This window comes from Lethenteron reissneri, chromosome 33, assembly GCF_015708825.2.
Source record: "Lethenteron reissneri isolate LAM-NWPU_2019-01 chromosome 33, ASM1570882v1, whole genome shotgun sequence".
Lineage (NCBI taxonomy): Eukaryota > Metazoa > Chordata > Hyperoartia > Petromyzontiformes > Petromyzontidae > Lethenteron > Lethenteron reissneri.
This window is the reverse complement of record NC_083811.1, coordinates 9,161,972-9,186,658: the sequence shown is the minus strand read 5'-3', so window position 1 is coordinate 9,186,658 and position 24,687 is coordinate 9,161,972. Positions and strand designations below refer to the sequence as shown.

At 44.6% G+C, this 24,687-nt stretch overlaps 2 protein-coding genes across 2 annotated transcripts in view; one reads left to right on the top strand and one right to left on the bottom strand.

The window, feature by feature from the left end:
- Positions 1-11,548, top strand: part of TNPO3 (transportin 3) — a 71,812-nt gene extending 60,264 nt beyond the window's left edge. The window contains exons 21-23 of the mRNA XM_061564533.1: positions 981-1,093; positions 2,756-2,839; positions 9,326-11,548. Of these exons, the coding sequence (XP_061420517.1) occupies positions 981-1,093; positions 2,756-2,816 (174 nt within the window). The 3' untranslated portion in view covers positions 2,817-2,839; positions 9,326-11,548. The remainder of the gene's footprint in view (positions 1-980; positions 1,094-2,755; positions 2,840-9,325) is intronic.
- A 1,247-nt stretch (positions 11,549-12,795) lies between these two features.
- On the bottom strand, positions 12,796-23,235 carry LOC133350321 (ras-related and estrogen-regulated growth inhibitor-like). The gene is made up of 4 exons (XM_061564534.1): positions 22,296-23,235; positions 17,310-17,366; positions 15,795-15,868; positions 12,796-14,431 (listed from the first exon to the last, which is right to left on the bottom strand). The coding sequence occupies exons 1-4, from the start codon at positions 22,402-22,404 to the stop codon at positions 13,961-13,963; spliced, it is 711 nt and encodes a 236-aa protein (XP_061420518.1). The 5' UTR covers positions 22,405-23,235; the 3' UTR covers positions 12,796-13,960.
- Positions 23,236-24,687: the final 1,452 nt, after the last annotated feature.

Below are 24,687 nucleotides of genomic sequence, written 5' to 3'. Positions count from 1 at the left end.
TTACGGTAGTTAAGTCTGGTTACACAACTGAATGTCATGTTTGTGGAAATTAGAAGTGATGGGCAATAACAACAGTTGGCATAAACATTGCTTTAAAGAATGTTGTTGCATCTCATAAGAACATGCATGAGGCTGCATAGAATAACACATTTTCATTGTTTCATTTAAGTTAATTGTAATCGTCATTTTTATCTCAGTATTTATGAATTTCCCAAATAAATCCCTTATTTTGCATGATGTGCTCTACATTAACCAATGGGTCACTGTATAAACATACGATTTACGTCAAGCGCGTCTTCCCCAGCTTTGTTTAGCACATAGTTGCTCCCAAGTATTTATAGATGAAAGTGGACTGCATGGCTTTATGCCATTGTCGTGTAGATGCTGAAAAATTGTGTACAGAACGTCACATATACAACAACTCTCAAACTGTTATTTTCTACGGATGTTAACTAATCTGATGTTTTCACATATTCGCCTATAAGTCAGTACCTGGCGAGTCGAATGTGCCATGTGTTTTTTTAGCGCCGTACACCGGACACAGCACCTGTTAATGTGCAGGTGTTTATTTGTCATTCTTCTCCAAGGTGTCACCTTCTGCGCTTAACTGCTCGAAGATAATTCGGCTATAGATGCTTTCGTCTTTTTTTGTATGAGAACGAATGGTGACCTCCATACAAATGAGTTCGGCCTAAAACCGTCTAATGTGATGGTAGCGAATTATCAGCGATGCTCCGTTGTCACAACAGGTAGAGTGGGGCAGTGTGTTTTTCACTTTCTGTACTTGAAGCCACTGTGTGGATATTCAGTTCTTTCACCAAATGTTCCTCAAGGCGCGTTAACACTCGCACTCACGGTTGGCAGGCAACACACTGCTGGCGTACCTAGTGCAGGAACACGAGGGATGACAACAAAAAAAAACTGTCGCTGTCTCTGCAACACAGCAATCACCAAAGCCACTTTGGAATGTTGTTGACCAGACCTTCTGCCGGTGGCTGGAGCATTCCCTCAAGGGTCTTCCCAAGGAGTCGACGGGAGGAGCCGTCACTGCCACCCACAAACAGCTGACAGACTTCCACAAACAGGTCACAAGGTGAGCCGACCTTAGCTCCATGTCTTTTTGATCCTGCCTGATTGTTCATTTAGCGCCTCATTTAGCTCTCACTCAAACGTGAGTGATGGCTCGCCTGCCTTGTCTGTAGACTGCGTGTGTTTGTGTGTGCTTGTGTGTTTTTGGTTCTTATGGTGTTTAACACTTGACCACAAATTGGATGGCCCACATGCCTGCAATTGGTGGAGTCTTTGCGCACTGCTCACGTGCACGCAATACTGTAATTCTTCCCACGTTAATACCACAATATATAATCTGTAGTAATTTGTCACTCTTAGGCCGATTTAATCTGTTGATTTTTTTTTATTGCAGGATTAAAACATAACGGCTTATCAAAATATTCTTTGGAACGATAATTCGTTTAATACACGGTTTGCATTAGAAATAAACATTCCAGAATTATGCAAGCATTCCATTGCAGGTGCTGCTGCCAACCATTGTACAGTACTCGGCGCAGACTTCTGCGTGCGTTTTATGTTGCATTCAGCGCTGAATCCAGGGATAATGGAGACAACTTTTGACTTGTATATGATTTCAGTGTTTTTGTGAATAGCTGCATGGTCTAGGCCAGGGGTCGGCAACCAAAATAACAAGAAGAGCCATTTCTTTCCAATTCGGTACAAAATTCAGTATTTCAAGAGCCGCAATGCATCTGAGTACATACTGTACTCATCGTCAAGAAGCAGCCCGTAAAGAGCCGCATGCGGCTCCGGAGCCGTAGGTTGCCGACCCCTGGTCTAGGCAAAATGAAAATTGTGCCTCTGGATCTTTTGGCCCAGAGCGTGAGGTTGGGCCCCGATGTGAGTGCCCTTTATACCTTGGGTCTCTGTGTCAGAGTCGAGCTCTACATAGCTACCGTCTGCATCTCCCTTTACTTAATGATCTATGCGTCAAAGGCTCGGGGTTATTACAGTGTCACGCAAGCGGAGACGGGATGTCCCTGGACACACGTAAAGAGTTGTAACCTGCACCGCAGAGCTCGCTGATGGTATTATATGCAGCAAATCATTTTTGTGCTGTGTAAATGGCTGTTAGATAGCTAATTCATTTGGACCTGGTGTAATTTAAACATGCTGTCTCTGAGATGATGGCCAGACCCTTTCTCACACACCCAGACCACACTTGGAAAAATGAGGTTTGCTCAGTGGAAACAAAGTGCTTTTGGTAGGTGAGTTTTGGGATGACCCCTGAGTGTAACCAAAACAATTGCTCTGTCCTATTACCATTCTCTTTTTCTCTCCAGCCTTTTGTGTATGGTGTTGCTATGTTATATGGGTTCGAAACTGTTCAACTTTTTACTGGCGTTAGTCATTGTGGTCTGCAACTGTCCACTAAATTAGGCAAAGGTATTCTCGTCACAGAGGGTATCTGACCAAATATGATAAAGCCAATAAGACACTATAATATAGTCTTGTCTTTTTTCAATGGGTGTATTTGTGAAAACCCAGGTGCTTTCTGTTCATAATCGTTATCGTGTGAATGCTTCCTCGTGTGCTGGGCCTTTCAATGGAACATACTGAAGTCCGATTACTGGTTACTATTTTTTGCCGCACTCCTCATCGGAGTGGTTAGCGAATGCAGCTGAAGAACGGTGTGCTCATAATGATGCCTGTGTGTGTGTGTGTGTGCATGTGTGGCCTGCAGTGCAGAGGATTGTAACACAGTGACCTGGGCTCTGCGAGAGTTCACCAAGCTGTACAGATAGCCACACAGTGGACGTACTGATGGGTGAGTGCCCCAAGTTACAGGCGCCGTTGTTGAGCTCATTGTTTTTTCTGCCTCCCCGCCCTGAAGCCACTTCGTGCCTGAACCTGTAATGGGTGCCCAATGAGGCATCTTGTCACATTACGTTGAGTTTTCAAACTGTCATGATATGTGTTTGTGTGGGGAGCGGTAGTGTAGCAGTTGGCGCGCTGCGCTACGAACCTGGTCACTCGAGTTAGATGCCTGCTCGCGACCAATATGGGTGATGAATATTTGAACCGGTCTTGGGCCTTCCATTTATTGACTCGGGCTTAAATGAATGCGGTACCTAGTGCAGTGTGTAAATATCAGCTTTGGCAAGACAACAAAGGTGGTTGGATGTGGTGCTGGCCATACCACTCCCTCATCTGTTGTACTGGACATCATAGGTGTTTATGAACAGCACTTTCCCCAACAGTCTGCTTAAAGGCTATTTGGAGGATCTTTATCTTTGTGTGTGTACACATATATTGGTAGGGTAAGGACAATTCGCTACGAGCGCAGCAACCTGCATACAATTCCCAACTACAGCAAACATCATTGGTGAATATAAACCACTCCTGGACCTCCTCTGGGTCAACTTGGCCTTAAACGAGTACATGGTACAGTGTGTAAAAATGAGCACTGGGGTGAGAAACGTTAGCAGCAGCTTTCACAGCCGATTTCTATTAACACTTGGCTGAAAGCCTATGAAGGCTACATGGGGGATCTTTGTATTTCTGTAAATGTCACACATTCTTGTTAATTTAAAATAAACGTGTACCATTATGTTCTTGGTCATAACATGAGGAATTCTAGCTGACTGTTTACATGGAGTCATTTGAAATTAAATACATTGTAATGCACTGCACAGCTATTGTAATAAGTTTTTGTTCGCTGTAAGCTGCACCCATTTTTTCTTAGAATAAGTTTCTGGTTGGTTCAGCATTCAGCTTCTGTACAAGCTGCAGATATTTGTTCAACTTTGTTGAATTTGTGCAGACCATGCAATGTAAGTAGTCTGGATTTGAAGCTTTCGTGACTGCAGGAATCCATCCTCTTTGGTTGAGATCAACACATCTCACCTGATGACGGCGGTTGCTTGTGTTGCGATCGAAACGTCGTGATCTATTATTTTCTACCTACGCAACTTTACCTAATGTAAGTAGTGTTTTAATAGCTACAGCCGCTGACTGTTTACGCACATTTTTACCGGTGATTTGTCTTGGTGATTATTTCACACAGATGCTGTAGATTTTTTCTGCTTTTTCCTACTTGTCTTGTGGTTTTTGAATTTGCCCGATTGGAAGCAAAACCATGCAGATGTTTGATGACTTTGTGGTGTAGCTTGAGCAGATGACGCATGTGCACGAAACGATTACATTTCCTTTTATTTTCTACTCTTCTCTCCATCTGTTTCATTTCCCAGTACTGTCTTGCTGCTGTGTTGGCCATTGTCACTGAATCATTGTATGATTTATTGACTTCTTTCCAACAGTAGCCTAAAACGACATTCACAAACTGGGCCAAGCGCAATCTTTAACTCTCCAAAAAATATGCCCTTTTCTTGAATGTACATGTTTTATGTTAACGCTGATTGTCCACGTTGAAAAGGGTGGAATAACGCTTTACAGATGATCGTTATCAGAGCTTTGTAGTAAATACTTGTTTTTCCTGGCCAAGTTTTCTGCTTCAGCTAGCGGCAGATGCTCAAGAAATTCTTGCAAAGGCTCTTGTTAAAACTGAGTCTTGATTTGCATCTTGGAAATGGGCTTTTGCAGCATACAAAAAAAGAATAAATTTGAAGCAGACAATTTCGAGCTATATGAAGATAAAACAACTTTATTTAAATTCCTCCATTAAACAAATTTGCCTAAATTTCTAAATATTCCATGATATTTGTTTAAATTACAGTTTTACGGCACTGAACATCCAGAAAATAGTCAGTACAGATGGAAACAACACAGGCAACAATATAGGGCAGCTAAAATTTATACCACATGACATTGCAGGTCTGGAATAAACAAAACAAAATATTTTCTTAGATTGCACGCCCTTTGTGGCTACAGTACAAGAAAGCACGCGTGTGCTTTCTTGTATTTAGCCTCACTTTGGCTTGCCACTGGTATCCGCTTGTTTGACTCAAAAGCCCCTTTCACGTGCATTCAGGGTCGTCCGACGGATAACAAATTGCGAGCCGTTATGGTTGGGAGGCCAAGATACAGGAGCACCTTTCTGAATGAGTCCTCAATCTTCCTGCCAAGTGCCTAATGCCTGAATTAACTCTGTTCATTAAATATGCATTAACTTTGTAAACTGGGATTTAGCGAATGCTGCATTTTTCTTTTGTGTTTATTTACTGTACTGTAACCCCTGGGGTTCGTGGCATGCTAACAGATGTGCATCTGATTGCAAACAGTTATTTTTTTATTGTGATTTTATTTTACCATTTGAACTATTTTGTACGAGATTTGCATTCTAGTCGTGGTAAAAATAAAATGTATTGTCTGACTTTCAATGTTTATAATTTGTTATAATTTCTTCCGAGTTGCCAGGGATTTTTGGGCAGATTAGCTTAGTTGGCTGTCGATAAAACCGAAAAACGACATTTGAGGAATGCTAAATATTCATGTGTGCCTGCATATTCCTCTTTGTATGCGATTGTTAGTCACCGGTTATTACAACATGCATTTCTTGTTCATTGGCCGGGCTGGTCTTTACCTTTTTAAACCTGCAGCTGAGTACCATCGATCCACAGATTAATGATGGCTACCTGACCCATACTTCTGGAAACGTGAATTAAGCAATGCATCACTGCCTGTGATGTGGTAGTCGGGTAGATTAAGGTAACAACCAGTTGTCAGGCCATGCAATTTCGCTATAGATTCAATTCAATTAGGCTCTTGCTGATTATCTGCTACGCTTGCTTTCAAAAACACACTGACCTTTACGAAAAGTTCATCTGAAGAACATCAACTTATTGGGCCCCTGCTTGGCGCTTAAGGAATGGGCCCACCGGGTATACGAGCACGCAGGGCAGGCAAGAATGTGCCACAACAGGAATGGGGCCCCCCCTGTGAGCGGCACTCGCAAAGTCTTAAGCAGCAGCAGCAGCAGCTCGCGTGGAGCGCTGCAGGCGAGTGGCTCGGAACGGAGCGAGTGGTGCTGCTCGTGCTGGGGTAAACGAGAAAACTCGCTGCTCCCCCGGAGAGACCAGTCGACTTAAACTGCTTGTCTTGCAACAGCCAGACGGGTCGGTTGTCCCCTCCGCACAGTCTCCAGATGGGGCTCTTGTCATCATCTCCCCTAGCACGTTTGGTTGTATAGATTTATGGGAAGCCACTGGAGCCGTGCAATAAATTACCGCTGAGTGAGAGGGAACTCTATGGTGGTGGCTCTATGGATAGACTGGGCCTCTTACATCGGAATGTGGAATTTCCACCACTTCCTCATGGCCCCCGCCCAAGATGAGGAATCCTCCATGTACATTTGAGCGTGGAGATACTTTAGGCTGGCCATCGAACAAAGATACTCACTGCATCACGTGGTTTCTCCAGCCGTCTGGAGCGCTCTTCCGATATTTGGAAGTCACTGGAGCAATGCACTTTTAAATCTAGATTTAAAACTAATTTCTTTAGAACTTGCTTTTTGTGTTTAGTTTGTCCTTCCCCGCACCTCCAATGAGCACAGTTGGCTATGTTCGGTGTGAAAGAAGTAATATATACATACATCTGCACGGGAACGCACGCGCAAGTGCATGACGCTGTGTTCGCACGCACGTTTGTGCATTAAATTGCCAGGCTTGGCCTGAGCAACGTGCATTCTCACTCTGAACGTTGCTTTCATATCCATGTGGTGGAGTTTCATTGCACGGGCTAGAGTGTAAATAAACTCGGCTTATTTGTGCGTTAACCACACCTATTTACATAGCACAGTGAAAAACGTATTCCTACCACGTTTGAGCCAGTTTTTAATGTTTATTTTCATGTTGGTTTATTTTACCTCGGACTAATTTGACCACACAGTGCATGCTGCCTGAAATTGAGTTAATGGTGGAATACACAACATTACCGTTGTAGATGTTTTCAATTCAATTAAATTTGTCGTGTTCATTTTTTCTTCAAAAGTTAAGCAGTGCAACGATATTTTGTTGTCATGGTGCATTGCTCCTCTCGTTTTATTGTCTGCGTTTAGTAATTGGTTTGAAATGTAAGGGCCATTTTAAATTTGTCGAAAAGCATTGGCTGTAGGATTTCAGCAGGCAAGTTTAATTCACATCCATAATTGTTCCTTGATGAGCTTGACTTGGAAAAAGCTCAGAAGTACAGACTAAAATAATTGCTGAAGATTCTTGCATGATAGCATGCAGTGACATTTTCAAATGATTCAAGATCCCCTGAATTTATTTTCTGCCAGACGAAACTATGTTCCACGTTGCATTTTTCAGTCTGGTGCCACTATTTTTGTTGTAAATGGCATCCTTGATGTTGGGCTCAGCCTTAATATTGCTTCAGATCTTTCAGGGCTGTTTGAATGTCTGGAGGTACGAGCTTTTATTTTTTTGTGAATAGGTTTTGGCTTCAAAGCTTAATTTATGAAACAAAAATAAATTGGGGTATTAATTAGGCACTGGTGAAATCTAAGCCAACTACTTTTTCATTATAAGTTTCTATTTAATACTGCCTAACCATTTGTTTGGGAAGAATGTAATGTTGAATGTTTATAATTCTTTAAAGATGATCTGGTTTAGAAATAAGTTGTTGGAATTAAATCTGAGGTGTAGCTGATTTATTAATCTAATGAACATTCGTCTTATGTCTACTATAAAAAAAATCAGGTTCCAGTAATTATGAATTTACGTTGTGGATTTTATTGAAAACCCTTTCCAGCCCATTCGCACGTTGCTATTTATGTTATGCATTGAGGTGTTGTTTAATTTCTAACCTCGACTGGTATGCATTGTTAGGTAACAGATATCAAACCTTGGGTGGTATTGCTGCATAATTACACAGTCTTATTGATTGCACTTATACCCCCATGACCTTGGGTTAATCATATAGAATGTGCACGGTAATCGTTCACTCAGAAATATTCTTCGCTAGGCCAAAGTATTGTATGTTTTTTTGCATAAAAACTGTACCTGGTGTTGATGATAGAATGAACTCAACATTGACCAATCCTGCCAGAGGTTCCGTAATCTGTAGCTTAAGGGAGAGGAATGTGTGGCGTTTCACACAAAGGGTTGCGTGTCGGCGACAGATTTTCGGCTCCGCTCCTGTCTAGAACAGCGCACCTGGTTTGGCCTCTTAATCCGAGTGCCTCCCCAAGCACACCTGCCGTCTCCCCTGCATTGCGTGATCTTTTTAGGACTTGTCTTTATGAACGGTCCGACAATTCGCTGTGACTGCTTACTTTGCCGCAGCAGGGGGTTGGACGTGTGGCATAAACATCCCGCCCCAGCCGGTGATGATTGTAATGGCAAGCAGATGTTTTAAACACCAAAATATGTTTTCCGTAGCAGGATGTCGTGCAATTACCGCGGACATTTTGACATTATCTGGACTAGTTTTTATGATCATTATTAGTCGAGCCTGTTGCCATTTTTAACGCCTGACCCTCGGGTTGCTTTGTGCTCCATGCGTGCGCCGGCTGCTGCTCCTGGTTTGAGCGTCGGCCACATTCAAGCGTCCTGCCTGGCGTGACTCCAACCACCACTGTTTCATCCCCTTCAGACTACAAAGGCCCTTGAGGATTAGTTGCCAGCGTAACTGTGACAAGTTATTCATTTGATCAAAATGAACGAGCGGGCTGGGATTGCTCACCAGCGTTAGATGGGGTCATAGGGCTGCACGATACTTGGCTGAAACATGCGGGCTTGGGCAGACCTGCGAGAGCAGCGGAGAGTTTCCCCCGTGTGTTCTCTGTCATGCCCCCTGGCTAGGCGTGACTGGTTTAATTAAAAGGGAGTGTCGGTTTGGTCATGATTGGACGTGCCTGCCTTTTGATGAGTACATCCTGGTGTTGAACGTGTATCATCCACTCCCCCCCCCGCCCCCTTCTTTGGCTCAAGGGAAGATAAACTAATATGAAACTGATATGATCTGCCTGTGTGTGCGTGTGTGGCTCAATCTTCTGCTAAAACCCTAGGGCAAGTCACTTATTTAATAAATAACCATTACATGTCCAAATTTTTGAGGTTTTAACCATCAGAAAGTTACGTCTAATAACAATGACTCACTGCCTTCTTGCAATGTGTTTTTCTAATCCAATTAATTGTTTTTTTTAATGATTTCACATGTACTGTAGTGTTTTTGTTTGTAATTTTGCATACATTCTGTGCTACCGACTGCTGTTTTGTGCCGAATACGTCCGACGTAGCAACGTAGGCATTGTGTAAAGAATGACGATTGATGCCGTGTGTACATTCTTGGTGGCGTTCTTGCTGCGCGTGCAATCGCCTCGCTGACGGCGCCCTCTTCTCGTTTGGCGCAGGGTTTGCCGTGGCAGGTGGTGGCCTCGAGCTGCTTCTCCGCAGCCTCTGACCCTGCAACGAGCCTTGCTTGGTGCCACAATGAAGTGTGGCGAGGGATTTTGACTCCTCACCGAGACGACAATTCGCGCCGCTGGACAGTTTGTTAGACCACCTTGAACGCATCTCAATCTAGGATGAGCCTTTTCCTTTACGACACGGACATTGGGTGTAAATAGAATGCACGTGAAAAACTCGTCGGCTTGGAGGGCGGGGCAGCAATACAAGAGGGCAGTTATTGCAGGTGCTGGTGGAGGCTGGAAATGGGGAGAGAAAGGGGGGAGGGTGAATATTGTGGTAGGAAGCAGTGAGGAGGAGCACACTGGGGAGCGAAGTGGGCCTGATTGAAAGCGAGCTGAAGACACAACACACCTTGCTTTTATGGTCTTAAAGTACGCGCTGTTGCCGCCCGACGAGCAGCGCACGCGGGGCGATTGTTCGCGTCGGTTTGTCAGCATTTCCCATAACCGCTTGCTGCTCTGACTGCCACGGCGAGGCAACGCCGCTATCGCCTCCCCCCCATTGCCTTTGCCGCGTGCATTCCGGACGAGAGCGCACCACAGGGAGAGAGAGAGACGACGCCGTCGCCACGCGCACGCGAACGGGTCACACAGCGGTGACGGACACGGCGGCGATTCGGGCAACGCGCGCGTACGAACGAGCGATGAGCGGGGAGAGCAGTTTTATACGTTTTAGAGGAGCGTTTTAGAACAAAGAATGCATAGGCGGCGCGCGCACGCGTGTGTACGTTAACACCTCCAACCTTGCAGTGCCATAAATTAGTAGCGTTGAGCGTGACTCGGGAAATTGTTTGCCAGCTCCTAGCCCACAGCGCGTGCTTGATGTCCCTTGCGCAGCTGGGCAAAACCAAACCAGAATTCCAACATTAAACAGTGTTTTTTTTTAGATTTGAAAGATATATATATATTTTTTGGGTTGTAAGTGTATTTTTGAAGAGGACCCCTTTATTTGGAAGTATTTTGAATCTTTATTTAATTAGGATTTAAAACATAAAATGAAGCTGATTAATCATGTTAAAATTAAGCTAGGAGTTGTGCAAAATATAGGAACAAGCAATTGAAACATTTCTGCAGAAATTATTTTTTTCGTTTAAATGCAAAGCCAGAAAAAGAGAGATAGCCGTTTACAGGATTAGAATGATTGACATTGTTTCGCATATCATTCGAGAGCACAGTTTCATGGGCAACATTGGCACTGGTCCAGTGGCTGCCCATAACTTTGCTCGTGTCAGTCCTAACTTTAAAAGCGTGTGGCATTTAAGTTATTTTTCCAAGATGTGAAAGTGCAAAAGTAATATTTTGTACATTAAACTGGAATGTTGGGAAAGTGAGCACCTTCGCTCTGTTGTAAACCCCCCTGTTGCTTGAATCGGCCGGTGGGGAGTTTTTTTTGACGGCAGGTGGAAAATGAAGAGAAGCGGTGCGCGCGCAGATTTGCGAAACGTTGAGCTTCCTTAATTCTTTTTTTTGAGACTGTCAAATGTTTATTTTTTTTCCCCGTTCACGTTCTTCGACAGCGTTAGTTATAATTTTTTGTGTCTTTTAGCACGAAGCGGCGTTTACGATTGCTGTGCTGTGGTCACGACGGTATTGATCGTCATTCGGGTTTCCTTAAGAATTAGAAGACGAAATCAAGGCAGGCTTTGAATGAAAAATTGAGTGAGACGTACTGTGTATCATCAATTCAGAATCTCAAGCGAAGGTCTTTGTATAGAATCCTGGCAAGATTAGTACGTTTAGTACTGGAGTGGTGTACATAGTATGCACACATTACCATAGACACGGAAACAAAATGTGATTCAATTTAAATTATGGGAAACTGGTTTGCGTTAGCTCTTGCTTTTTTTGCGTCGTTATTTTTTCTTAAATCCGCCCCATTGGATTTAACTTTTGGATCAAGAAGTCTCAAGTGCTGCCGTGATGAAGCCCACAATTACCTTGCCTCTTGCCCTCGGAACATGTCTGTAATTCGGCCAGTGGCTCGCACGTCTTATGTTTTTTTTTTTCTCTTCGTAAAAGCGAGGATGCGGTCACCTCGCGCACAGGTCTCGGAAAACTCTTTGACGGGCTCTCGCCCACTCTGCGTCAACGGCTTGCGTCGGATTGCGAACGGACGGGTTTTTTTTGATGTACCTTAGCGAAATCTATAAAACTGTCGGAGATGGACTGGATTGTCTTTTTATTATTTACACCACTTTAAAATATTCAAGTCATCTTTTACACAAAACTCACATCAAAGTAAGAAATGAAGTGGCTGCCCGTTTACACAGCTGTATTTAAGTAAATCCTCATATCCAGTGACCAGCTTAATTTTGGGGTGAAGATGCATTGTAGATTGTATAACATCATTGATTGACAGGTTGAACATTTCAATAATTTTAGGGCAGACGCCCATTTGTCTCATAAATGCGGTCGTCTTTGAACTCTTTATGACTTGAGTAAAAAAAAAACATCTTTTAAAACTTCAGTAGGTTAATGCTGAAAGTGAGTATCAGTCTGACCAACAGAATTTCCTCAGGGCTTTTGTAAGGTAAACTCTGCAAGCCTCTCAACAAAGTGTCAAATGGATGATGAATCATCAGTAAAGTGAACTGCTGTGTCGACTTGAGACCAATCCAAACCCATTGGTTTCCCACCCTCATCATGGCTCAATGGTATCGCTTATGACTGGGCTACACACTCCCTGTCTCGCATCGCAAACATTCAAGGTGTTTGGTGCCCTAACTGAGCTCAGTGGACAGTCTGCAGGGCAGTAACGAACAGGATTTTTGGAAAGAGAAAAAAACACATTCTTCCAATCCCTTTATTACAATAAAAGGCAAAAATGAAAGAGTTCTCAAGGTATATTTTAGCTCCCGAGAAACAAAAACTACTCGTGCAAAGCAGCTTTCCAGGAGAACATGGTGTTCACGTAGCAGCTGTGCCTGGATATTTTAATCCAACGACCTCCACTGAATTCATTGTAATGCGTGAGAGGTGGAACGCAATTGAGTTGCCGAGGAACTGATTAAAAATCTGTTTGGGATTGTTCAACATTATCAGCATTTTAGCAAATTTACCTAGCATATCTATTCCCGTCTCTCACAAAAATAGAATACGTTCGGGTGTTAATTTATCATAGAAAGCTTTATCATATGTAGATTAGCATGCATACTGTACATTCTTGGGTAAGTGGATGAAACTTAATGTTGATAATGTTGCATGATAACATCAGGTCACAGATAGAGATGGGAATTATTTTTGCAGTTAAATTTAGATTTAAAGCTTTCGTGACTGCAGGGATTCATCTTCTTGGTTCTTTCGGTAAAGTCACGTAGAAGGGAAGTAATATTATATTTTATTTTTATTATTTTATTACTTCCCTTCTACGTGACTTTACCGAAAGAACCAAGAAGATTTTTGCAGTTTTTAAGGTTCCCCGTTTTTTTTCCTTTCAGCAGATGAAATTGGCTTGATGCTGTTAATAACATCATTGGCAAAAGTGTTCCACTGTTTTTCAGTGTCATGACTCTCTATTTGCCAAATTTGAAAATACAATAACTTAAACAAGGCATCTTTTGTTGAACGCCTGCTCGGGGCTCAGGAAAGCTAAGCTTGGGGGGGTGGCACCTCGAGTGAATGGCAGAGATGACCGGGTGGTTCAGAGGTCAGAGTGCTTAGCTGGGCACTGCTGTCAAGATGCGGAGTTCGAATCTGGGCAGCGGCCTCCGATCAAACCGGGTTCCCAAATTTAGTGGGACTGTGGTTCCAGCCCAGTCACAAAAGGAGCACTTCCCAAAACAACTTCCAATACTTAAATTTGGTGCTTCACTTAAGTTAGATGAATAGCCTTTTTAGTTTGCTTTAATATGTGCTTATTGCTTTTGGCTCGCCCTCACGTGTTTAACAACCCTGTTTCCTCCACTAAATCAAAGAGCGGTTTCCCCAAAATGAACTCCTACTCCCTAACACATGAACTCCGTCCCATGCCGGGCACACAAGACACTGAACATTCGTTATTTATTTGCATGCCCCCAGCTCGCACCACGTAACCCTCAAGAGATTTAGGGTGCTCCTGCTAATATAACTTGGGTTACTGATTTTTTTTTTACCCATTTTCACGAATCGACATTCAAATGCAGAGTTCTGTTACACAGTGAACGCCTCTGCTGATCCAATGAAGGTGAAACGTGCTGGATGGTGTTTGGGAAGCCCTGGCATTTGGCTGTGATGTGACAACTACAGTATATACAATCAGTTTGTACTTAACATATACAGGACAGTACCAATGACCTGGGCCAGTGCAATAAACACAGCCTGCCACCTGCAAGCATTGTCTACGCAGTTGTGCGTACATAGACCACAGACGCAATCGCATTGCATTGTAATGTCATTCACTTCTCCCATCGCTGCAATAAGTGCACGCATGCAAAGGACGTGTTCCATCAAAGCCACATTTATCCAGCATCATAATCCCCTGTGTGCCACTGATGCTGCCGCAGCTGTGGTTATCACAGCCACGCGGCTGCACGTACGCGCCGCCCCCACCACCCCCTCCATCTCTTCCGCTGCTGCCCCCCCTCCGACTGCTCCTCGGGCTCAGTTGGAGCTGAACGTGAACGTCCGTCCGGTGCCGTTGACGGACGGCGACGCCGGGAAGCGGGGCATGCGGTCCATGATCTTGGAGGACATCTTCCGCTTGTGGGCGCCGGGCGATCCGCCGTTCTGCCGCAGCATCTCGCGGTGCAGCGCCTCGAACGCGGCCAGCACCTCCTCGTACGAGTCCCGCGCAGACACCTCGGCGAACGGGCAGCGCAGGGCGGCGGCGAGGGCCTCCCCCTCGGCCACGGAGACCATGCGGTCGAACTGCAGGTCCCGCTTGTTGGCTACGACGAGGGCGGGCGGCGGGTCCGCCGCGGAGGGGCCCCGGCGGGCGCACGCGTGCGCGTGGTTGACGAGGAAGCGGAGGCGCATGACCTCGTCGAAGCTGCAGCGGTCGGTCACCGAGTAGGCGATGAGGAAGCCCTCGCCCCACTTGATCTTCTCCTCCAGCAGCATGTTGTCCTCCTCCTGGGGTCAGATGCGAGACGTTAACCACCTCGCTTGGCATGCAGGGAGCTCGTTGGTTCGATCCCGACCCTGATCCCCGTTGTATATTTGGAGTTTGCGTGTCTCTCTCTTTCCCCTTGCGTTTAGAGAAGTGGTTTTTAACATTAACTACAGCCTTGCACCCCTTTGGTTCTGAAGCGTTACAACATGTATAATGTTAATAGCTATGTAGGTTTAATTAAACAAAGTAGTTGTATTTATGTGCCCGTGCTTAATTTGTTTTGATGATTTACCTTATAAAAATATATGGCCATGTCTTGCACCCCCAGAAAGGGCATCTCGCACCCTCAGGAGGTGAGTGCATCTCAGGTTAAGAACCACTCGTTTAGAGTATTTTGCTGCTTTAAATGTCCATATGATGAGGCACTTCGTTGAGCTATCATTTGTGGCCAGGTCGCTTCTCAAAAAGCCATATAGCTCAGTGGGCCTTGCCTGGTAAAATAAAAATAGTAATTAAAAAATAGTAACACACGAGCCCAGCGTGCAGGGATTCGGCGAGGTGGCTAGGAGATGGTAGTACAGCCGTGTATGGGTTCGGTCCGCAGACGGATGCCCTCACATGTATGTATGTATGGTGAACTTCTTTCAACCGTGCTAATCGGAGGTGCGAACGAAGGACAACGCATGCATGCGTTTTGTCTGGATTCTCTGGTTTCCTTCCAGAAGCGAAACACTTATGAATGAAATTGGCCAAACATTCCAATGTGGGACCCTGATAACAAAAAAAAAGTATTTCGACACAATAAGGCCTTGCTCGGTACTCCAAGGGCATTGTTGTTTTTACAACATTGTATGGATCTTTAACATACACCTTTGTCAATTCAAATATAAAAGTCTCAGTTCTGGGCCTTATCTCGGTCGTTTAAGCCTCACATGAGTAGCTGGTGCAGTGTGTAAATATCGCCACTTGGGAGACAAAGGTGGCCGGGCGTGGTGCTGTCCCCTGAGCCCCTCGTGTACCGTTCGTGCCTTCATAGGTACTCGCTAACAGCACTTGCCCTGACAGTCTGTTAAAGATTATACGGGGGATCTTTGTCTTTATAGATACAGACAGCTGGCTGTGTTGGCCTGCTTTTTTGCCTACAGGTGTCTGTGTCTGTCTGCATGTCTGTGCTGAATGCAGTATTCATATGATGCATGCAACCTGAAAGAGTACCCTCATTGCATTGACCGTTTTAAGATGCCACGCTTAACGAAACGTTTGCAGTACTGTAATCGTGTGTGTTTGTCCATCAAATGTCATGCAAGCCGGCCGTTTGCAAGCAGTAACACATGGCACCGTGCGAGAAAAGTGGCGTGAGCTGGTGCCGTGACCATCACTTGCCTGTCCCGCTGTATCCAGGATCTCAAACTGCACCATCTCTCCATCTATGCCCGTCGAGTGGCGGTAAATGGTTTCTGTAGTACATGCGGAAACACGCGGCGAGTCACGATGATGCGACTCAAACAGATACTGGACGTCGCCGGTTGAGAATTTTAATTCAAACCAGTTTATGCGTACATTTAGTTTTACTTTTTAAGGGATTGCCCCCAAGTCTGTGTGTGGCGAGATGTTAACTACCTCGCCTGGTATACATGAGGTCATGCGTTCGATCCCGACTCTGACGCTGCCTGTATATTTGAAGTTGCGTGGATTTTTCTCCGGGTCCTCCGGTTTTTCCATCCACATTTAGAATCAACTTGCGTCTAGAGTATTTGACTGCTATACATTTACACATGATAAGCCACTTTGTTGATGTACCATTTGTGGCTAGGTCGCTTCTGAAAAAGAGCTGTAAAGCTCAGTCGGCCTTACCTGGTAAAATATAAATAGTTTTAGTTTAGCTTCGTTTTATAATTTATAGTTTTAAATGATAAACCGTTTATACCTCGATGCAAAATGTTGTGTTTACAGGGTCTCAACAGGGGTAAGGTGAATGAGCTCATCCCTCTGTTTCTCTCTCACTTCTGATAAGAAGGACTATGAGCCCAGAACATCTGTTGCAGCGCGTGGTAATGGTGACTGTGTTGTGATGTTTATTGAATGTGCCTGTGCACAACTGGCAAGCCAGTCTCTTAATGTGTTGTTGTAGTTTTATCGCTACGGATTCCTTCATAGTTAAAGACATTAAAAGAAAATCTTCATCATAATGATTGGCAATTATTTGAAACGTTGGAGATGGTTAGATAAATACCATGATGATCACTAACTAATAACCGTGACTTTCTATACTGGTGCTGTGGGTATTATTGCAGAATGATTTTGAGTACGGTATGATATATATATTTTAATGTACATATTTTTTAAAATCTAGACGAGGTGGCTTTGGTTTTGCCACTCAGAGCAACGCCAGCACTTTGGATGATGGCAAAGATTATTTTTCTTTCGTATGGCGGGGTGTTGATCACTAAAGTTCATGTGTAGCCTGGTAAATATCTGAGATTCTGTCAGCGAACGATTTAAGATGGCAGTGGTTTGAGATTGCTGACTGCAGCCATGGTTTGATTACTCCAGTTGACATAGAATCGATAACTCGTGGTCAGATGTGTTGCGCTGTGAATGCAACCTGCAATTAAGTAAGGGTGAGTAACCCTACATCTCAAGCACCCCACACAGTTTATCCTTAACAGATCTGCTAATCATTGGGCTTTTGTACAGCATATTTTGTTATGTGTGGTAAAAAAAAAATTATGGGGTGGCAGCCAAAGGAAATAATCGAATGTCGGCCTTGATAACTTTTTTTTTTAAACGTACATTTGTAATCTGAGTAGGCGCTTGATACATGCGACTAAATGGCACGTGCGTTGCGCCGAAGTCGGCGATCCGTTTTGACGGCCACGTTTGCAGCACCGTGCTTACCTAGCGTTGGGTCATATTCCCCGATAAAGCGCCTGGTTATGAAGCGGACCGTCATCGCTGCAAGACACAATTACCAGCGAGACAGTTCAAAAGCCATTCGCATACACAGGGTGATCCATTTATAAATACCCGACGAAATTATAATAACCCACTTCTCAACGGACGACGGGATATTCTGAAAGCGGTGGTTCCACGTCTTACAGAGGCACAGAGAGAGGATTGCAGCATGGATGGAGATTCACAGATCTGTGGCATCACACACACACACAATGTCTGTTCCAGGACCTATATGGGCCCCACCGCAAGTAAGATTATTTACTAATTGTATCGCAAATTCTGTGACGCAGCTTTCGTAGAAATGTTAAACAGAGCAACAACTGCAAGATCTGAGAACGTTGCGGGTACCGGATGTCGCGCTTAAGATTCGTCGATCACAATCTGTAATTGAATTCTTTTTCTCCGTTATATAAGTGAGGTATCTATAAAAGGATCGCCTTGTGTATGTATAGCTGACTGCAAACACAGACGTAATTATGGCCTTTATTTAGCTAGAAAAGCCACACTGTGGCTCAAGACACTTCTTTTTATTATGGCCCTGCATTGGTGTGTTTATTTACGAGTGTTTGGCTCGTGTGTGAGGACAACCCACGCACACGAGGGGGTAAAATACAAAGCTCGGCACAGACAGATTCAAAAACCCACTCTCATTCCTGGTAAACATATCCTAGCACTACAATCACTCACGATCACTCAATGTGTTATATGAAATACAATACATTATTAAAAACGTACACATTTTTTTGGTTTTGCCGAGACAGATTGTGAGAATAGGTTTTCCCCTTTTTTCTGGCAACAAAACAGGTGTTGAGATGTTAAAACACCAAACTGAAACCTTTTACAAGGAATCATGTCTGCATTAACCACAATACTTGTGGTCAGAATGCAAACAAAAAAACATACTCTAATACATTGCCATTGTCTTTGAAACTGATTGGTCCACACCAGAGACAGCTTTCTTTTGAGCCTCGTCTCAAAACGGTGTTAGACCAGACGACGCCAAAAAGGGGAAACTGTATTCTCAGATTTTGGTGCTGGCAAAGGAGGTCCCATGATGAGATTGTTTTTTTGCTCTTTTGATGAAGTTCGACATTTCCAAATTTTATATTACGCAAATACATGTGATGAATAACACTTGTTATTTTCAAAGACGATAATGATATAAAGTAACGACAACGGCTGTGCCTGCTTTACAATGATTGTGCGGTGTCAACACACGTTGCCACTGTCTGATAAATAACACACGCGGCTACATCGGCAGTTCTTTGCATCAACACATTTTTTGTTCTTCTTGTCAACTTGTTTTTAGCGATGGCGCACACGAGCACAATCAACTAAAACAACAACAACGCATTCTTCAATAGCACTGCGCCACACGGAAGAAGAGACGTGGGTGGCGACGTTTCGGGAAAGGACCCATCTTCATCGCAGAGAGATATGCAGAAGAGACATGTGGCCCAAACTTCGACCAGGGATGCATGTGTATTGTTGTTGTTGTTTTGTCACACGGAACAACAACTCCACACATCTGTCATTCACTATGAGATCTCTTTTACCAGTGGCAAAATATAATAGTAGGTTTTTACCCTTTTAACTGGTACAAAACTGACACCTTTATTCAAGGCATCATGTTTGCAATGACCACAACACAAGTAGTCAAAAAAGCAAACAAAAAGAAGCAACTCTGATAAGGATGATAATATGCACTGTCCTTGAAGTTGATTGGCCCACACCCGAGACGGCTTTCTTTAGAGCCTAGTCCCCATTGGTGTAGGGCCAGATGACACCAGAAGGCGTACAACTCAAACACAGTGCAACATCAGAGTATTGAGAGCTCGGGGTAAGCATTTACACTATGAGATCTCTTTTACCAGTGGCAAAATATAATAGTAGGTTTTTACCCTTTTAACTGGTACAAAACTGACACCTTTATTCAAGGCATCATCATTCATCGCTGATTCATAACAGAACAACATGCAGTCGGCTATTTGTGTTACAGCCATTGCCACTGCCTCAGCGGGAGATTGACTTTCTAGCCGGAGATCGAACACCAGCGCTGGGGGGTTCTGACAAGTGGAGAAATATTAACAGAGTTGACAACTTAAACGGCTTTTTTTGCATTGACGTGTGAACAGTTTTCTATTCGTAGACAATAAGTATCGAACACGCGACTTGAAGCGTAGCGGGAAGTGCGATGTCCAATCTCTTAATTGTCTTCTTGGTTCTTTCGGTAAAGTCACGTTGAAGGGAAATAATAAAATAATAAAAATAAAACAATAAAATAATTCTCACGACGTTTCGGCCACAACGCAAGCAGCCGTCCTCAGGTGAAGACTAGGTCTGTCGGGGAGACAGCGTCTTCATTCAGACGTCTTCATTCAGATGCTGTCTCCCCGACAGACCTGGTCTTCACCTGAGGACGGCTGCTTGCGTTGTGGCCGAGACGTCGTGAGAATTATTTTATTATATTTTATTTTTTCCCTTCTACGTGACTTTACCGAAAAAACCAAGAAGATTAATCCCTGCAGTCACGAAAGCTTTAAATCGAAACTCTTAATTGTCATCACGAATTATGAATCCAGTCAATCTCTGTTCTGAAGACAGCGCCGTTGCCTGCAATGTCAGCTTGCTACTGACTGTCTTAAATCAGTGGTAGTGATGAATGTGGCGAGTCTCTTTCTATGTTATGTATGTTGAACTTCTTTTGCACCGTACGTAGCCACCCATGATCATCCGAGGTGTGGGAGGAGGACAAAAAACTGAACACACAAGTCAGTTATAAAGAAATTAGTTTTCAATGTGGATTATTTAAAAGTGCTAAGCTCCAGTCGGCTTCCTATTATCAGAAGGAAGAGCGTTCCAGACGGCCGCAGAAGCGCATCTGAAAGCGCGCGATGCGGTGACCGTCTTTGTCCGATGGCTCAGCCAACATCCGCTGCGAGGATGACCGGAGTTTGTGTGATGGTTTATGCTCCTTGGCGAGATCAGCAAAGTATTGTGGTTCATTTATGGCGAGCATAGCATGCGGAATGAGTGTTAGTGACAAAAGTCCAAAGTCCTGTATTAATGGCCTGCATTTTATGGCACCGTTTGGCACTCAATTACCACATTTTATGACCTGGGTTGGTAACAAAATTTTGTAATAGGAACAAAAAAACCGTGACATTGTTACGACGCCATTTGTGTTTCAAAGTAAAAGCCACAATGAGATTTTGTGTATGTGCATGAAACATTAATTCGCACACCTCTGCACGGAGCCATATGTCTACACGCGACTGCGATCGGGCAATATGTGTTATTTTATCTTGACACAAACCCACAGAGATTGATTTTATCACTCGTCGATATGAACTGTGTAGCACGGTCTGAAGGTCTCGAGTCAAATTAGATAACACCAGCATTGCAGACGACGGTTATCCACTTATTCAGAACCATTCAAGTATACTGCACCTGTGCTGTTGTTTACTTAAACTCAGGATCGAGTTTAATTGCTGTAATACAAACGTCGCACCGGGAGAAAACCCGTGCGTACAGCGACATGTGAGTGACATTCCAGTAGGCTGGAGGCATAATGCAACATTATTAAATCCTTTATATTAAGTTCGTTTGCTTGCTTGCGCGCATACGACCGTGCAAATCTTTCGGTCGTTTTTTAACCCACTTCCCGTGATCCAATCGAGCTGACATTTTCCACACAGACTCGTTGTGCGTGACAATTAATTTTCGTGAAAAAAATTGTGCAAAATTTTACACTTTTTAGGATTTTTTTTTTATATTTAATTACCAATTGCTTAATCCTGCCAGGCAATCATCTGACCCATAGGTGGCAGCCATCCCAAGCCAGAGGACGAGAGGACTCTAGCCGCCACGCATATAAAGGATTTATATGGGTTAATTTTTTTCCCTTTGCATGTCCCCCCAGTGAAGTCTGTGTATCGTTTTTACGTTGAGACATGGCTCGTTTCGAGATGCAGTGGAATTTGTGCCGTATACATGCACATCCCGATCACGTCTGCGACATGAGTGCTGCAAACGGAGCATTTCAACATAAGGTATCGTATGCAACTGTGCGCTGATTATTAAACAAAATTTAATTTAAGAAAAAATGTTAACACAATTGCCTTTGTCAAAGATAATGATTCTATGTGTGTACCAAACAGGCGTTTCTTTACCACAACACATTTGTTGTGTTTTCCAAACGTCTTTGCTGCCATAAACAGGCACGGATATTGCTCATGTAGAGGTACGCTCTTAATAGGATGTAGTTGAAATACAAAAGACATAAATGTTGTATTGTTGGTTGACACATCTTCGACTCCACCGTGAATGAACATATACCACATGTCAGACAGACAGGAAGGCAGGCAGATGAACAGCTGCAGGGACAGACGCGTGAATGGGCAGGTGTGAGACAATTGTAATACAGACAGAAAGACGATGGCTAGAAGCTGTACCGGTGTGAAGGTAGAGAAAGACAGACTGACAAAAGGATGGACACACATCGCAGTGTTTTAGACAAACTCATGGGTGTATGGACATACATGCTCGTCCCAAGATAGACAGACAGGGAGATATATACACCGATTTGAACAGTTTTAAGTCTAGATTTTAAGCTTTCATGACTGCAAGGATTCATACTTTACCGAAAAAACCTAAGAGTATAGTTTTAAGTCTCACGGACGAAAGCATATAGCAGTTGAAGTTTCAAGACAAAATAATTGTTGGAAAGACGGATATACCAGTTTTAAGACGAGACAGACGGACAGATATAACAGCTTGAGACACAGATGGACAGACAGATAGATCTACATGTACACATTCTCATACAAACGGATGGAGAGGCGTAACAGCTCTAAAAGCAAGCAAGACTGACGGGCGTGCAGATGTCGAGCGCTGGAGCACGTGGCACCACGAACGACCTTCACCCACCTGTCTTGCCCACTCCGCTCTGCCCCAGCACCACGAGACGAGCTGCCCTCCCAGCTGCCCCCCCAGAGCCTCGCTTGAGCGGCTTGGGCAGCGGGAATGGAGAGTTCATGGTGCCGGTGCTGCCTTTCCCCCGAGGTTGTGTTTGCGAGCTGAGATTGCTGCTGCTGCTTCTCCTGCCGGGGTTTATTTTCTCTTCTCCAGCACCACCACCAGCACCCCGGTGTGTAAAGTCCACCCAGTAGGCGCGGAGACTTCACTCCTCCGAGTGAGTGGGAGGTTGGTGGTTTTATGGCTGAGCAGTGAATCGTGAATGAAAAAACGGCACTCGGAGAAGGAGCGAAACGAATTCACGATCTTCTGTCTATTCTGCTTTGACACCTGCAGAGGGTGTCCAAAGGAACGTCCCGTGGTAGTGGAGCCGGTTTCTTCTGCAACGTTCCGACTGCTACTCTGTTGTTGTTGTTGTTGTTGTTATGATGATGATGATACCACAGGTGCAGAGAAGTCGAAGATCCGTAGTCGCATGCCGACTTCGCCAGCTCGGCTCAGAACATTTGTGGCCGTCGCAGCAGCGACGAAGACGATGTACCCGCTCTGCTCAAGAGTCATCCTCGTTTGACGGGAGAGCCTCCCTGAGAGAGAGAGAGATTCGCATGAAAACCCGAGGCACTCCACCCCCCACCCCCATTCTACAAAGGCGAGGATCCAATGCCACACCTGTTGAACGGGGAGGTTCAGAGGTGAAAAAGGACTCGTTGTTTTCCCGGGGGGTGAGGGAGGGGGAGGGGGGGCCTCGGTGCAGGTCACGGTGACGAGGAGTTGCTCTTCTCTCTGCGGGACAGCCGAGGACGAGCTGCGCCACTTAAAATCCCGCTGGAATCGGGTGAATGGGAGCACGGCGGAGGAGTGTGGGTTTGTGTGTGTGGTCTGTCTGTGTGTGTGTGCTGACGGGAAGCGGAGAGCGCCTGGGAGGGCGAGAAGCCAAGGTGGGGGGGGGGGGATGGGGAGGCACCACCGCCACCTCTGGACTCTCTGCCGACACGGGCGAGAAGGCACCAAGTGACAGAGCCCTCTGGTGGCAGCTGGTCGCCTTTTTAGGGCCACGGAAGATTTTAAAAAAAATATGCCGTCAGCTCTCGTCCTCTGCCCAATTAGTCCCGGCCGACAGGATTGGTGGGTACAACGTTTGCAGAGAGAGAGAGACGCACGTATTTTCATATTCCGCAGATGTTTCATATCACGTTCCTTAATTGCTGAAAAGGTATTGTCAATTATTCTACGGTTACCATTCAATGACATTTTGTCATAAAAAACTACCTCGGTGTGCCTTGCTATCATAAATATACGTTATATCGAGATAACTTGCCGTAAAAAAAATGATGCGAGCATTTGGTATCCTGGGTGATACCAATAATCATATTGGGCCAATAGCCCCAAGGCGAAACGGCAAATCTTTGGCTCAAACTGCCTCCATCCTGTCCAATCTTCATCTTTCTCAATTTCACTGTCCAGGGTAGTCCAGATGTCTTGTGACCACCATTTAATTCTTTTAAACTTTTTTTTTTTATATTTTCAAGTAGTGTTTATTTATAATATAAATGAATATGCAAAGGGGAAACAATGTTAGGGTTTAATTAATTTGGGGGGGGGGGGGGGGGGTTGGTCACAAGACATCTGGGCCAAGCTGTACTGTCCTCACTTTTTTTACGAATTCGGTAAACACAAAAAACCCCTCTCAATATTTCAAGAGGCGCGATGCACTGCGCTGAATACGAGACGGTGGTGGTCCTTCACAAAAACATCACGAAGCAGTCCTGAACGAGCCGCACGCGACTCTGGGGCTGCAGTTCGACAACCCCTGGTCCTCGTCGTTTTGCAGCGTCTTCTCTTTTTTTTCGATTTAGGACTGAACATTACGTGACGGACCCACAATGTGACGCTGCGCCGTCCGCCCACTTGGCTGGGTCAGTGGCAGTGAATTCTTCACAGGCGATGCGTGACGCTGTCTGGTGGAGATCTGCACTGCACTTGGCCGCACTGATGGGGTCATTTCCGTCAGCGCTCCTATCATCACCATCGTCATCCCTGATCAATCCACTGCTGGATGAAGGCCTACCCCTACTGTCCCCATCCCTCACGACCCTGCAATGTAACAGTCCACGTAGCACCAGCACACGAACCAATTTCATCGCTTCATCTCCTCTCGACTTGGATGTCCTCTCGAACGCTTTACATAAGCACCACGATGTCACAGCGTTATTATAAGAACCGTGATTGAAAGTTCCTTGAATTTTCCCTCTTTTCTGAATTACAAAGTGTCAACCTCCACAAAACAATCCTTCGATTAAATGTGTTGTGTATCCATTGAACAAGGTCAAACAAAATTCTGCTG

Bases quoted from the DNA above. Each gene is read 5' to 3' on its own strand.
- LOC133350321 (XM_061564534.1), bottom strand. From the start codon at position 22,404: ATGAACTCTCCATTCCCGCTGCCCAAGCCGCTCAAGCGAGGCTCTGGG. The intron at 17,367-22,295 runs GTGGGTGAAGGT...TGTGTCTTGCAG, and splicing joins GAGCGGAGTGGGCAAGACAG to CGATGACGGTCCGCTTCATA. The intron at 14,432-15,794 runs GCAAGTGATGGT...ATCTGACCCCAG, and splicing joins TCCTGGATACAGCGGGACAG to GAGGAGGACAACATGCTGCT.